Here is a 12,801-nt window from a genome sequence, read left to right as displayed (position 1 = left end):
TAGACCGCAGCCCATCCCTGGGATTCTCCAGGAAAGAACACTGGAGTGGGTTGCCATTTCCTTCTCCATGCTGCAGTGCATCGGGTCACAAAGAGTCGGACACGACTGAGTGACTGAACAACAACAGCAACAAGAATACTGGAGTGGGGAGCCATTCCCTTCCCCAGGGGATCTTCTCAACTCAGGGATCGAACCTGGGTCTCCTGCATTGCAGGCAGATTTTTTTAACATCTGAGCCACCAGGGAAGCCGGTGATAAACCATAATGGATATTAAAAAGGAATATATGTATGTATAACTCAATCACTTTGCTGTATATCATAAATTAAGACATTTAAATCAACTATGCTTCAACTGAAAAATTAAAAATAAATGATATCCATAAAGCCCTTTGGAGAAGGCAATGGCACCCCACTCCAGTACTGTTGCCTGGAAAATCCCATGGGTGGAGGAGCCTGGTGGGCTGCAGTCCATGGGGTCTCGAAGAGTCAGACATGACTGAGTGACTTCACTTTCACTTTCCACTTTCATGCATTGGAGAGAGAAATGGCAACCCACTCCAGTGTTCTTGCCTGGAGAATCCCATGGACAGAGAAGCCTGTTAGGCTGCAGTCCATGGGGTCGCACAGAGTCGGACACGACTGAAGCGACTTGGCAGGCAGCATAAAGCCCTTTAAATCCATTATCTCTAAAAATTTTTTGTCCCCCAGGAGAGAATCAAGACCCCACCTCTTCCCACCATCCAGTGGATGACAGTTGGATGGTTAAGAAGACACGTCATCCTGAACACATCCTAAAACTTGGGTAATAGTGTGTACATATGCTTTAGCAGTAAGAGCAGAGCTCCTCTTTTCATTCCATACATATATGACTTAAAGTCTACTTATTGAAAAATTATAGGCCAAAAGTACTACTGATGCAAATGAGTGTTATTAAATACTGTAGGATTTGCCAAACAACCCACGACAAATTAAACTGATAATAACAAGCTAAGCCCACAGTAATTTATCATTAGCTAAGCAAAAAGAACAGCATTCAGAAACCATGGCCAACTCAAGAGAATACAAAGGCAAAATGTTCCTTCAGGGAATTATGGAAATTCCTACTATTGGTGTATACATGTGTGTGTGTGATACTGTGGGTTATTATTTGGCAGCCAGAATTCTAGGTGGAATACCAAATAAAAATGCTCAGTTAACTGCAGTGACTTGCTATTTTAAATTTATGAACACTATGTTTTAGTAAGCCTCAATGACTCACTTAGCATATATAGGCATGATGGATATCTGTTGGGTTTGCCTGTCCAACATACATTTCTGTTAAAATGTTTCTTCTAATTTTCTTTTGGGGAATCATTGTCTCATTCTTTTTTTTTTTTTAATTTATTTGGCTGCACCGGGTCTTAGCTGTGGAAACACGGAATCTTTGTTGCCACATGCAGGATCTTTGCTTCGCCATGAGGATCATCTGTTGTGGCATGCAGGCTCTTAATTGCAGCATGTGGGATCTTAGTTCCCTGACCAGGGGTCGAACCCAGGCTCCTCTGCATTGTGAGTGTGGAGTCTTAACCACTGGACCACCAGGGAAGTCCCAATTGTCCCATTCTTATCCATGTGGCTTGAGAAGGGCCAGCTTTAGAACTGGGCCTAGAACCAAGACTGGCCATTCAGTGTATGACATCTCTTTGCTCATAGTTCAGCCATGAGCACATATCTCAAGGTGATGAGACTTGCTTCCAGGATTTCTGCCATAGTTGCTAAGCTTGGAGAATGAAACTGCCTACAGCAGGGAGAACCAGACAGCTAACGGAGACAACAGAAAGGGAAGCAGGGCTGGGAATGGACAAACAGATTCCTGACACTGTTTGAACACATGCATCCAGCCAAGCCTGAAGCCTTAGGTGAAGTCTCCCTTAAGAATCAAGGGATTTGTACTTTTGGAAGGAATGATGCTAAAGCTGAAACTCCAGTACTTTGGCCACCTCATGCGAAGAGTTGACTCATTGGAAAAGACTCTGATGCTGGGAGGGATTGGGGGCAGGAGGAGAAGGGGACGACAGAGGATGAGATGACTGGATGGCATCACTGACTCGATGGATGTTGAGTCTGAGTGAACTCCGGGAGTTGGTGATGGACAGGGAGGCCTGGCGTGCTGCTATTCATGGGATCACAAAGAGTCGGACATGACTGAGTGACTGAACTGAACTGACTGAGGTGTCTCAAGGGGCTTCCCTGGTAGCTCAGCTGGTGAAGAATCCTCCTGCAATGTGGGAGACCTAGGTTCAATTCCTGGGTTGGGAAGATCCCTTGCAGTGGATTGCAGGGCAATCCACTCCAGTACTCTTGCCTGGAGCATCCCCACGGAAGAGTTGGACATGACTGAGCAACTAAGCACAGCACAGCACAGGTGTCGCAAGACCATACTCTGAAAAAATTCTAACCTGCACATGCTGAAACCTTGTACAAGCCCCTGTGTCTTTGTCTTTTGAAGTAAAATGCTGACTCAAGAGCGAATGAGTGGGAAATGTGAAGGTGTAGAAACAAAGAATAACTGTTGGGCTAGGGAACTGGTAACAATTTAGACAATAATTCCACTGCATAGCAGAATCACTGAATTCCCAGTTCCCTGAAAGATACAGATAAAGGCCTGGCACACAGTCCTAAGTTGTTTTTACAGGAAGCAGACCAGATGAAAACTGCTTACCACAAGAACACAGACCCTAGACTGGATGAAACCAGAAGGTTGATGAGGCTTGAAACTTCACCTTGATGCCAACCAATCCAAGAACTGTCCATGAGCTGATCATGCCCCTGCTCCTTGAACACTATAAAACTCCTTGCTACCCCCTCCAAGGTGGGTCACATGATCTTGAGGGCATTGGCCCACTGTGGAGAAGGCGATGGCACCCCACTCCAGTACTCTTGCCTAGAAAATCCCATGGACGGTGGAGCCTGGTGGGCTGCAGTCCATGGGGTCGTGAAGAGTCGGACACTACTGAGCGACTTCACTTTCACTTTTCACTTTCATGCATTGGAGAAGGAAATGGCAACCCACTCCAGTGTTCTTGCCTGGAGAATCCCAGGGACGGGGGAGCCTGGTGGCCTGCCGTCTGTGGGGTCGCACAGAGTCGGACACGACTGAAGCAACTTAGCAGCAGCAGCAGCAGCCCACTGTGGCCCCCTGTGCCTGGCAAAGGAATAAAAGCTGCTGTTTGCTACTTCACCCCAAACTCCCTCTGTGTGTTTCTGTTCGGCACCTGTGAACAGAGGCCAAGTTTCGGCAGCAATGCCGATAAAGTCATATTTTATTTTTTTAAATTTATGTGGCCATGCGGAGTAATAGTTGCGGCATATGGAATCTTTGGTTGTGGCACATGGGCTTAGTTGCGGGCCCCGGGTCCCCACATTGGGAGCTTAAAGTCCTAACCACTGGACCACCAGGGAGGTCCCTAAGTCACATTTTATAACTGAGGATATGTGTTGGAAAAATAAACCCCAGGTGGGATTTTTTTGTTTTAATGTTTGCTATTGGTTGCTGAGTGAAATTCAAGAGCATTTCTTCTTCCCAGAGATTATGAGGGAAAAATAAGCATACCTCCTCCTGTAAGCCGGTTCTCTGATGTGATATGAGCTCATAACTTTAGGCTTCAGGATATGATGATAAATGATAAAAGCAAATCACCCAGAGAAAAAGAGAAACAGGGAGAGAAGGTGAGAGTGGAGTGACTGTGTTTTGAGAGGTCACTTGACAGTTATTTTTCCAGTTGTTCCAAAATGTTCATTACAGATGTTAGACAAGGCTTGGCAAACATGTGCTTCAAATTTCCTGTGTGGTTGTGTTTGTTTGCTAGGATTGCCGTAACAAAGTGCCATAAGCTCAGGGATTTATTGTCTCATAGTTCTGGAGGCTGAAATCTGGGATCAAGGTGTCAGCGGGTTCTTTTTTCTTTCTAATAATTTTATTTCTTTAGTTTTGGCTGTGGTGGGTCTTCATTTCTGGGCACTTTTTTTTCTCTAGTTGCAGCAAGTGGGGTTACTCTCTCGTGGCAGGGGCTTCTCTTTGTGGTGGCTCTAGGGCTCATGGGCTTCAGGAGTTGCGGTTCCCAGGCTCTAGAGCACAGGCTCAGTAGTTGTGGCGCAGAATTAGTTACTCCCAGGCATATGGGATCTTCCCGGGCCAGGGATGGAACGGGTGTCTTCTGCATTGACAGGCGGATTCTTTACTACTGAGCCAACCTGGCAAGCCCAGCGCTGATTCTTCCTGCAGGTCATGAAGGAGAATCTGTCTCATGTCTCTCGCCTTACTTTTAGTGACTGGCTAGCAATCTTTGGTGTTCCTTGACTTGTAGAAGCATCTCCCCAATCTCTGCCTTCATCTTCATAATGGTGTTCCTCTTGAGTGTGTTTGTATGGGTGTGTGTGTCTGTCCAAATTTCTCCCTTTTCTAAGGACACCGGTCATATTGGATTAGGAGCCCACCCTAGTTCAGTATGGGGGCTTCCCTGGTGGCTCAAACAGTAAAGAATCTGCTTGCAGTGCAGGAGGTGAAAGTGACACGGCTTCGATCCCTGGGTCAGGAAGATCCCCTGGAGCAGGAAATGGCAACCCACCCCAGTATTCTTGCCTGGAGAATCCCATGAACAGAGGAGTCTGGCGGACCACAGTCTGTGGGGACGCAAAGAGTTGGACACGACTGAGCGATTAACACACTAGTCCAGTAGGACTTTAATCAAATCTGCTGTGACCCTATTTCCAAACAAGTTCCCATTCTGAAGTATTGGGGGTTAGGACTCCAGCATATCTTTTTTTTTTTTTTAATTTAAAAAGTTCGTTTATTTTTCATTTGGATGCTCCAAGTCTTAAGTTACGGCACTCAGGGTCTTCATTGCCACGTGGGGAGTCTTCCTTGCAGCTTGCAGTCTCTTTAGTTGCGGCATGAAGGATCTAATTCCCTGACCAGGGACCAAACCCAGGTTCCCTGCATTGGGAGCACAGTTTTAACCAATGGACCAAAATGGAAGTCTGCTAATTTGCCTTTTTTTTTTTTTTGGCAGGGGGACACAATTCAACCCAGAATTCTCCATCTCATTTTATAAAGTCTTCAGTATAGCTGTGCTCTCAGGGACACATTTGAGGGGTTTTGTAGAGCTGAACTCTCTCACCCATTGGTTTCTCCAGCCTCCCATGTTTACCTCCCTGGAAAGCCTTGTCCTGCTTTCATCAGTGGGGTTAGTTGCTCCATTGTGTCTGACTCTTTGCAACCGCATGGACTGTAGCCACTAGGTTCCTCTGTGGATGGGGATTCTTCAGTCAAGAATACTGGAGTGGGTTGCCTAGCCCTCCTCCAGGGGATCTTCCCAACCCAGGGATCGAACCCAGGTCTCCTGCACTGCAGGCTGATTCTTTACCAGCTGAGCCACCAGGGAAGCCCTCAAATGTCAGTGTATGTCTCCCCAAATGGGTAGGAGGATCCTCTCCCCAAGGACCTTGGCTCATTCAGGAATGCCCCTCCAACAGCCAGGAATATAACCTCAGGTGACAGGAAGTCCTCTCTTGTCTGTGCATCCAAACCACTCATGGATTTTTTTGGGGGGGGGTAGTTTTTAAACTTTCATTTTCTATGCAAAGAGCTAATATTGTTTCCACATAAGGTAGATGTGCTGAATGATCTATTCAAGGAACTTCAGTTAGTCTGATTTAACAAAGCCAATGTCCTTCATGTACTGGTGGCCCATATTGAGGCAGTGTTTCCGGATCAGACCGTGCCTGTTTGAGCAGACCCGGCAAGAGCGAGAACCTTCGCTGAATTTTCTCAAATGGCCCCAGTAGAGCTGCTGGTGACCCACGTTGCTTTCTTGACTGCAATGAGGCAAAAGGCTCACATATTTTTTTAAATTAAACACATTAAGTTGTAGTCAACTACGTGTCATATACCATTTTAAAGTGCATACAATGCAGTGGCATTTACTAGTTTCATGGTGTTCTGCAGCTCTCACCTCCATCTAGTTCCAAAACATTTTCATCACCACAAAGGAAGCTCCATACGATTTAGCACTCCCTCCCCAGTCCTTCCCTCCCCCCATCCCTGTCAACCACTCATCAGCTTTCTGTCCCTATGGATTTATCCTGAATGTTTCAATACATGGAATCACTCAATATGTGACCTTTTCTGAGCGGCTACTTTCACTCAGCAAAATGTTTTTGAGGCTCATCCACACTGTACCAGATATCAGTGCCTCTTTTCTTGTGGAGACCTTTTGGTTTTATTAATTTTGATTGGAGTACAGTTGCTTTACAGTGCTGTCTTAGTTTCTGCTGTGCAACAAAGTGAATCAGTTATACGCATACGCGTATCCACTCTGTTTTTTAAGAATTCCTTCCCATTTAGGTCACCACAGAGCACTGAGTAGAGTTCCCTGTGCTATACGGTAAGTTTTCATTTGTTATCTATTTTATACATAGTGGTATATATATGTCGATCCCAATCTCCCAATTCATCCCATCTCCTCTTCCCCCATGGTAACCCTCAGTTTGTCCTCTAAATCTGTGACTCTATTTCAGCTTTGCAAATAAGTTCATCTGTACCGTTTTTCTAGATTGCCTTGTGTAGCTTTTTAAAGACAGACTTGCCTGGACAAATACATCTAGGTAAGGGTTGAAAAACTACGCCCGATGGAAGGTGGGGCTTCCCAAGTATGGCTCCCTGCCTCTTTATATAGCCTGTGAACTAAGAATGATTTTTACTTTTTAAAATCATTTTAAAAAGTTAAGTGAAGAATAGTCCATGGTGAGAATGATATAAATCTGAAAATTCAGTGTCTACAAAGTTTTTCTGAACCACAGCTACTCCCATTTGTTTCCATTTTGTCTATGGCCCCTTTCAAGCTACCAAGACAGAGTACAAGACAGAGTTCAAGGCTGGTCTGAAGGTAGTGAGTTATCTCAATTGATTGTTCACAGTCAGTTACAGATCGAACTCCTCGTTCTGCTGACTAGAAAAAAAAAAAAAAGAAAAGAAAAAAAAAGGACACAGACACAAAAAAGACAGAGTTCAAGACGGAGACGGTCTGGCCCCCAAACTAATGATACTGACCACTTGGCCCTTTAAGGAAAGTCAGCAGATCACTGTCCCAGGGAATGGACACCACCTAAATTTTCATCCATTCCTTATAAAGGACTCTTTCTCTTTCCCCTCATCTTCCTCCCCAACAAAGGAAGCCAAACTCCTCCCAGAATCCACACGGAGACCCCTCAGAAAGATTTGTTCGAACCCATACATATCAGTTTGCTATACACTTGAAACTAACACAACATTGTAAATTAATTATATTTCTGGGAATTCCCTGTCAGTCCAGTGGTTAGGACTCCCAAGTTTCCACTGCAGGGGACATGAGTTCAATCCCTGGCAGGGGAACTAAGGTCTTACATGTTGTGAGGTGCAGCCAAAAAAAAAAAATAGAGCAATGATGGAATAGAATCAGAGGACCTGGTTTAGAATGAGGAGATAAAGTAAGCCTCTCTCCAAAGAGGAATTTTGATTCTGATGATTCTGATACTAATTCCAATGTGTGGCTTCCCCTTCTCCCCCCTATACCACCAAGCAATTTTCCAACGTACTGGGTGTCTTGCATTTCCACTCAGTTTTGACACAACCTGCAGATAGCATCAGGGTCCACAGGTTAAGGACTCGGTGCCATATGACTGCCCCCACTGCAGATGCCAAGCACAGTTCCAGGTTGTTACCTGTGTTTCTGACCAACTGGGTATGAATCAGAGGTTCCCATTGAGTCAGGAGATGGATGAGCCCCCGGAGGAAACAGTTAGAGTTGGTTCTCTGTGGACCGATTCTCTAAGAAGAAAATAGTAGGACAGTTGAGGGAGGAGGCTAAGCCCTGCCCAGATCGAAGATAAAAGCACCACATATTTCCCATTCTCGAAGTCAAGGAAACTCTCTTGATTAGAAAGCTCCTTGGAGGTAAAAAAATGGAGGGGGTGTCACACACCCTCTTGGCCTCTTCGGTAGAATATATCTTGACTGACAGATGTTCATACACACATAGGGGGATCCTGAGATATACCACATATAGACTCAGAAGCAGGTGAATCAAAATGATTGGCCAAAGGAAACCCCGAAACGAATGCCCCTTAAAAGTAATTGACTACCAGAAAGGGGTGACTCTCTCTCTGAGTCTGCCCACGAGACCATCCACATGTACTATACTCTTTTCTTCCTCCTAGTAAACACTTGTTTCGCTGTGTGCTGTGCTAAGTTGCTTCAGTCATGTCTGGCTCTTTGTAACCCCTTAGACTGTAGTCCGCCAGGCTCCTCTGTCCGTGGAATCCTCCAGGCAAGAATACTGGAGTGGGTTGCCATACTCTTCTTCAGGGCATCTTCCTGACCCAGGGATGGAACTCGGGTCTCCTGCATCGCGGGTGAATTCTTTACCTGCTGAGCCACCAGGGAAGCCCCACTTGTTTCACTACTTCTGTCTTTGTGGGAATTCTTTTTCTGCAAAGTTGAAGAGCCGGGGTCTTGTCACTGGCCTCTGGTCTAGCGGCTAGGATTTGGTGCTCTCACCGTTATGACCCAATCCCAGTCTCTGGCGGGGAACTGAAACCCTGCTTCAAGGCACTGCAGGACGAGGCCACCTGAGATCACCGTGACCCCCTTCTTGGGTTTGATTAATTTCCTACAGTGGCTCACTGAACTCAGAATACTAGAGTTTACTCACTAGATCATTTGTTTATTACAGTGAGACTCAACAGCCAGATGCAGAGAGATACACAGGCAAGATCCTGAACAAAGGAACTTCTGAAAGTGTTCTGGTTCACCAACCTAGAAGTTCTCTGGACCCCAATCTTTGAGTTTTTATGGAAGCTTCATTACATAGACATGATTGATTAAGTCCTTGATCACTGGTGATTGAACTCAATCACCCCAGAGGTTGGGAAGTAGGAGTGAAATTTTCAACCCTCTAATGACAAAGCTGGTTCCAATGGCAACCCACCCACGTCTCTGTGTGCTTTCCCTAGCATAACAAGACACGTTTATCACTCTTATCACAGAAATTCCAAGGTTTTAAGAGCTGTATGATAGAAACAAGGATGAAGACCAAATATATATATTTCTTTTTATTTCTTTATTTTAGTTTTGATGTGCTGGGTCTTCGTTGCTGTGCTTGGGCTTTCTCTAGTTGCGGAGAGTGGGGGCTACTCTCTGGTTGCAGTGCGCGGGCTTCTCACTGTGGTGACTTCTCTTGCTGGGGAGCAGGGCCCTAGAGAGTGGGCTCAGTAGCTGTGGCACATGGGCTTAGTTGCTCCAAACCATGTGGATCTTCCTGGACCAGGGATTGAGCCCATGTCCCCTGCATTGGCAGGCAGATTCTTAACCACTGGACCATCAGGGAAGTCGCAAATATATGTATTTCTTATTATAAATCACAATATCACAGATCTCAAGCTTCCCTTTCTTGACTTGTCAATCCCAGGAAATTCCCATGATTTTCTGCCTGTCCATAAAGTATCTGGAATTGTCGATGGCCAGCTGCCTTATCACCTTAGGAAATCCTTGTGTAAACTCTCTTTCCCCCCATGAGTGAGAAACGTGGTCTCCATGGCAGCGAGGTTAAAGTTCTCTCTGATTTCATGTCACTTCATTGGCAGTTTAATTGTCCAGGACATGAGAAAAACAAAACACCAAACGCCTTATACTGATATGTGTACAACACAGATTTTGAATAATGCCCCTGAGGGAAACATTTCTACCTTTCTTTTCTGTTGCTCCATAATAAATTCTCAAAAATATTTCCCTGAAGCAATGTGCTTCAGTGCTTAAAATCTGCCTTAACATCTAGTGGAAATGAGACAGGAGGGAAGGGGGCAGACACAGCCTTTAAAAGAATGATGTAATCACTGAGGATACAACAAAAACTGATTAAAACTAATTAGCCCCAAGATGACAGGCTGCCCTGGGGGCTCAGATGGTGAAGAATCCACCTGCAGTGTGGGAAACCTGGGTTCGATCCCTGGGCTGGGAAGACGCCCTGGAGAAGGGAATGGCTACCCACTCCAGTATTCTTGCCTGGAGAATTCCATGGGCAGAAGAGCCTGGAGGGCTACAGCCCTGGTGGGCTGTACTCCACAGGGCCACAAAGTCAGACCCGACCGAGCAAATAACACTATAGCACAGGGAACAATATTCGATATTCTGTGATAAACCATAACAGAAATATGTGTGTAACTGAATCACTTTTACTATATAGCATATACTGCCACAATAAAATTTTTTAGAGTCAGCCAATCTGAGATATTCTGTTATAGCAGCCCAAACAGACTAAGACAGTTTCTATAATGGAAGAATTACTATTAAAAAAAGAACTCCACCTTGCTTATGTATCCTTCAGGTCTATGTCCTTGCGGGCAATGTGTCACTTGGAAAATCCCATGATCCAGATGGGAGCAAAAGTTCCCAGCTGTAGCCAACTGGCTTCCTAAATTGAGACTAGATGTTTGGATTGGCATCTCTGGTGGCTCAGATGGTAAAGAATCCACCTGCAATGTGGGAGACCTGGGTTCGATTCCTGGGTTGGGAAGATGCCCTGGAGAAGGGAACAGCTACCCATTCCAGTATTCTGGCCTGGAGAATTCCATGGACAGAGGAGGCTGGCAGGCTACAGTCCATGCGGTCTCAAAGAGTTGGACACAACTGAGTGACTTTCACTTTCAGAGGTACCATGTGTGCCTGGGCTGATCACTAGTGTCTAAGGCTGTTCAATTTCTTAGTACATGTGATGCTGAAATTCTGTGATGTTCTGCTGCTGGAAAGACACTCAGCCGTGGGATTCTGAGAGATACTCTGTGGTTGTCATGGGAGCACTTCAGGCAGAAGAGATGATCAGTTCCTAGAGTTAGGAGAAAGCTGTCCTCATAGAGTTAGGAGAGAGTGAAGGGTATCAGGAAGAAATTTAATGTTCAGAATGGCTAGCTGAAGTGAAGCCAGAAAGAAAAACAAAAGCCATATGATATCACTTATATATGGGGCTTCCCAAGTGGTGCAGTGGTAAAGAATCCACCTGCCAGTGAAGGAGATGCAGGAGACGTGGGTTCAATCCTTAGGTTGGGAGGATCCCCTGGAGTAGGAAATGGCACCCCACTCCAGTATTTCTGCCCGGGAAAATCCCATGGACAGAGAAGTCTGGCAGCCTACAGTCCATGGAGTTGCAAAGAGTCAGACGTGAATGAGCAGCTGAAAACACACACACACGCACACACACACACAAGCATACATACATATATGTGTGTGTGTGTTCTTTTATCAGATTACTGATATATATATATATATATATATATATATATATATATATATATGTATGTATCTGCCATGTGCGCTCAGCCATGCCCGACTCTTTGTGACCCCAAGGACTGGAGCCTGCCAGGTTCCTCTGTCCATGGAATTTTCCAGGCAAGACCTGGAGTGGGTTTCCATTTCTTACTCCAATATATATGTGACTGAATCACTGTGCTGTACACCTTAAACTAAAATGATATTGTAAGTCAACTATACTTCAATTAAAGAAAAGAAAAAAACATTATTATTAGAGCACTAATTCTTAAACTTTTTGGTCTCAGGCCCCTCTCTTCACTCTTAAAGTTACTGAGGACCCTACTTAGCTTTCTTAAATGTAAGTTGTAGCTATCAATACTTACTGTTTAAACATTAAAATTGAGAAAATTTACAATGTGCATTTAAAATTTACTTAAAATAACAATAAAACCCATTGAATGGTAACATGAACAACATATTTTATTATATTTTCCAAACCAAAAAATTTAGTTAGTTAGAAGAATAGCATTGCTTTACATATTTGCAAATCTCCTAGAAGACAGTTGTATTCTCATTTGTGAGACTACCTTATTACTCTGTTGTGAAATGTCATTTTAGTCCAAGTCTATGAAGAAAACCTACAAGCATCTAGCTGAAAAAAGTATTTCAATAGACTTCTCAGGAACTCAAGAATTCTTCTTTCAGATCAGATCAGACCAGTCGCTCAATCGTGTCCGACTCTTTGCAACCCCATGAATCGCAGCATGCCAGGCCTCCCTGTCCAACACCAACTCCCAGAGTTCACTCAGACTCACGTCCATCGAGTCAGTGATGCCATCCAGCCATCTCATCCTCTGTCGTCCCCTTCTCCTCCTGCCCCCAATCCCTCCCAGCATCAGAGTCTTTTCCAATGAGTCAACTCTTGGCATGAGGTGGCCAAAGTACTGGAGTTTCAGCTTCAGCATCATTCCTTCCAAAGAAATCCCAGGGCTGATGTCCTTCAGAATGGACTGGTTGGATCTTCTTGCAGTCCAAGGGACTCTCAAGAGTCTTCTCCAACACCACAGTTCAAAAGCATCAATTCTTCGGCGCTCAGCCTTCTTCACAGTCCAACTCTCACATCCATACATGACCACAGGAAAAACCATAGCCTTGACTAGATGAACCTTTGTTGGCAAAGTAATGTCTCTGCTTTTGAATATGCTATCTAGGTTGGTCATAACTTTCCTTCCAAGGAGTAAGCGTCTTTTAATTTCATGGCTGAATTCTTCTTTAATGCTATACTAAAACTTGAAAAACTGGTAATTTAGTCAAGGTTAGTTGTAGTGGGGACTCTCCATTTCAGTGAGTTCTATTTTATTAAAATCCATTTGTCTACCTTGCACTTTTCATGTATTTCTTTTTTTTTCTCAATATCATAGACATGTGGGATCTTAATTCCCTGACCAGGGATCAAATCCATGCCCCCTGCATTGGAAGC

General features: G+C 44.7%; 1 protein-coding gene across 1 annotated transcript in view; it reads right to left on the bottom strand.

The window, feature by feature from the left end:
- Nucleotides 1-5,685: 5,685 nt before the first annotated feature.
- Nucleotides 5,686-12,801, bottom strand: part of LOC113896379 (40S ribosomal protein S29-like) — a 42,387-nt gene continuing 35,271 nt past the window's right edge. The window contains exon 2 of the mRNA XM_027548584.1: nt 5,686-5,857. Within this exon, the coding sequence (XP_027404385.1) occupies nt 5,686-5,857 (172 nt within the window). The remainder of the gene's footprint in view (nt 5,858-12,801) is intronic.

The sequence above is a fragment of the Bos indicus x Bos taurus genome, chromosome 7 (assembly GCF_003369695.1).
Source record: "Bos indicus x Bos taurus breed Angus x Brahman F1 hybrid chromosome 7, Bos_hybrid_MaternalHap_v2.0, whole genome shotgun sequence".
In the NCBI taxonomy this organism is placed as follows: domain Eukaryota; kingdom Metazoa; phylum Chordata; class Mammalia; order Artiodactyla; family Bovidae; genus Bos; species Bos indicus x Bos taurus.
This window is presented reverse-complemented; position numbering and strand designations above follow the sequence as displayed.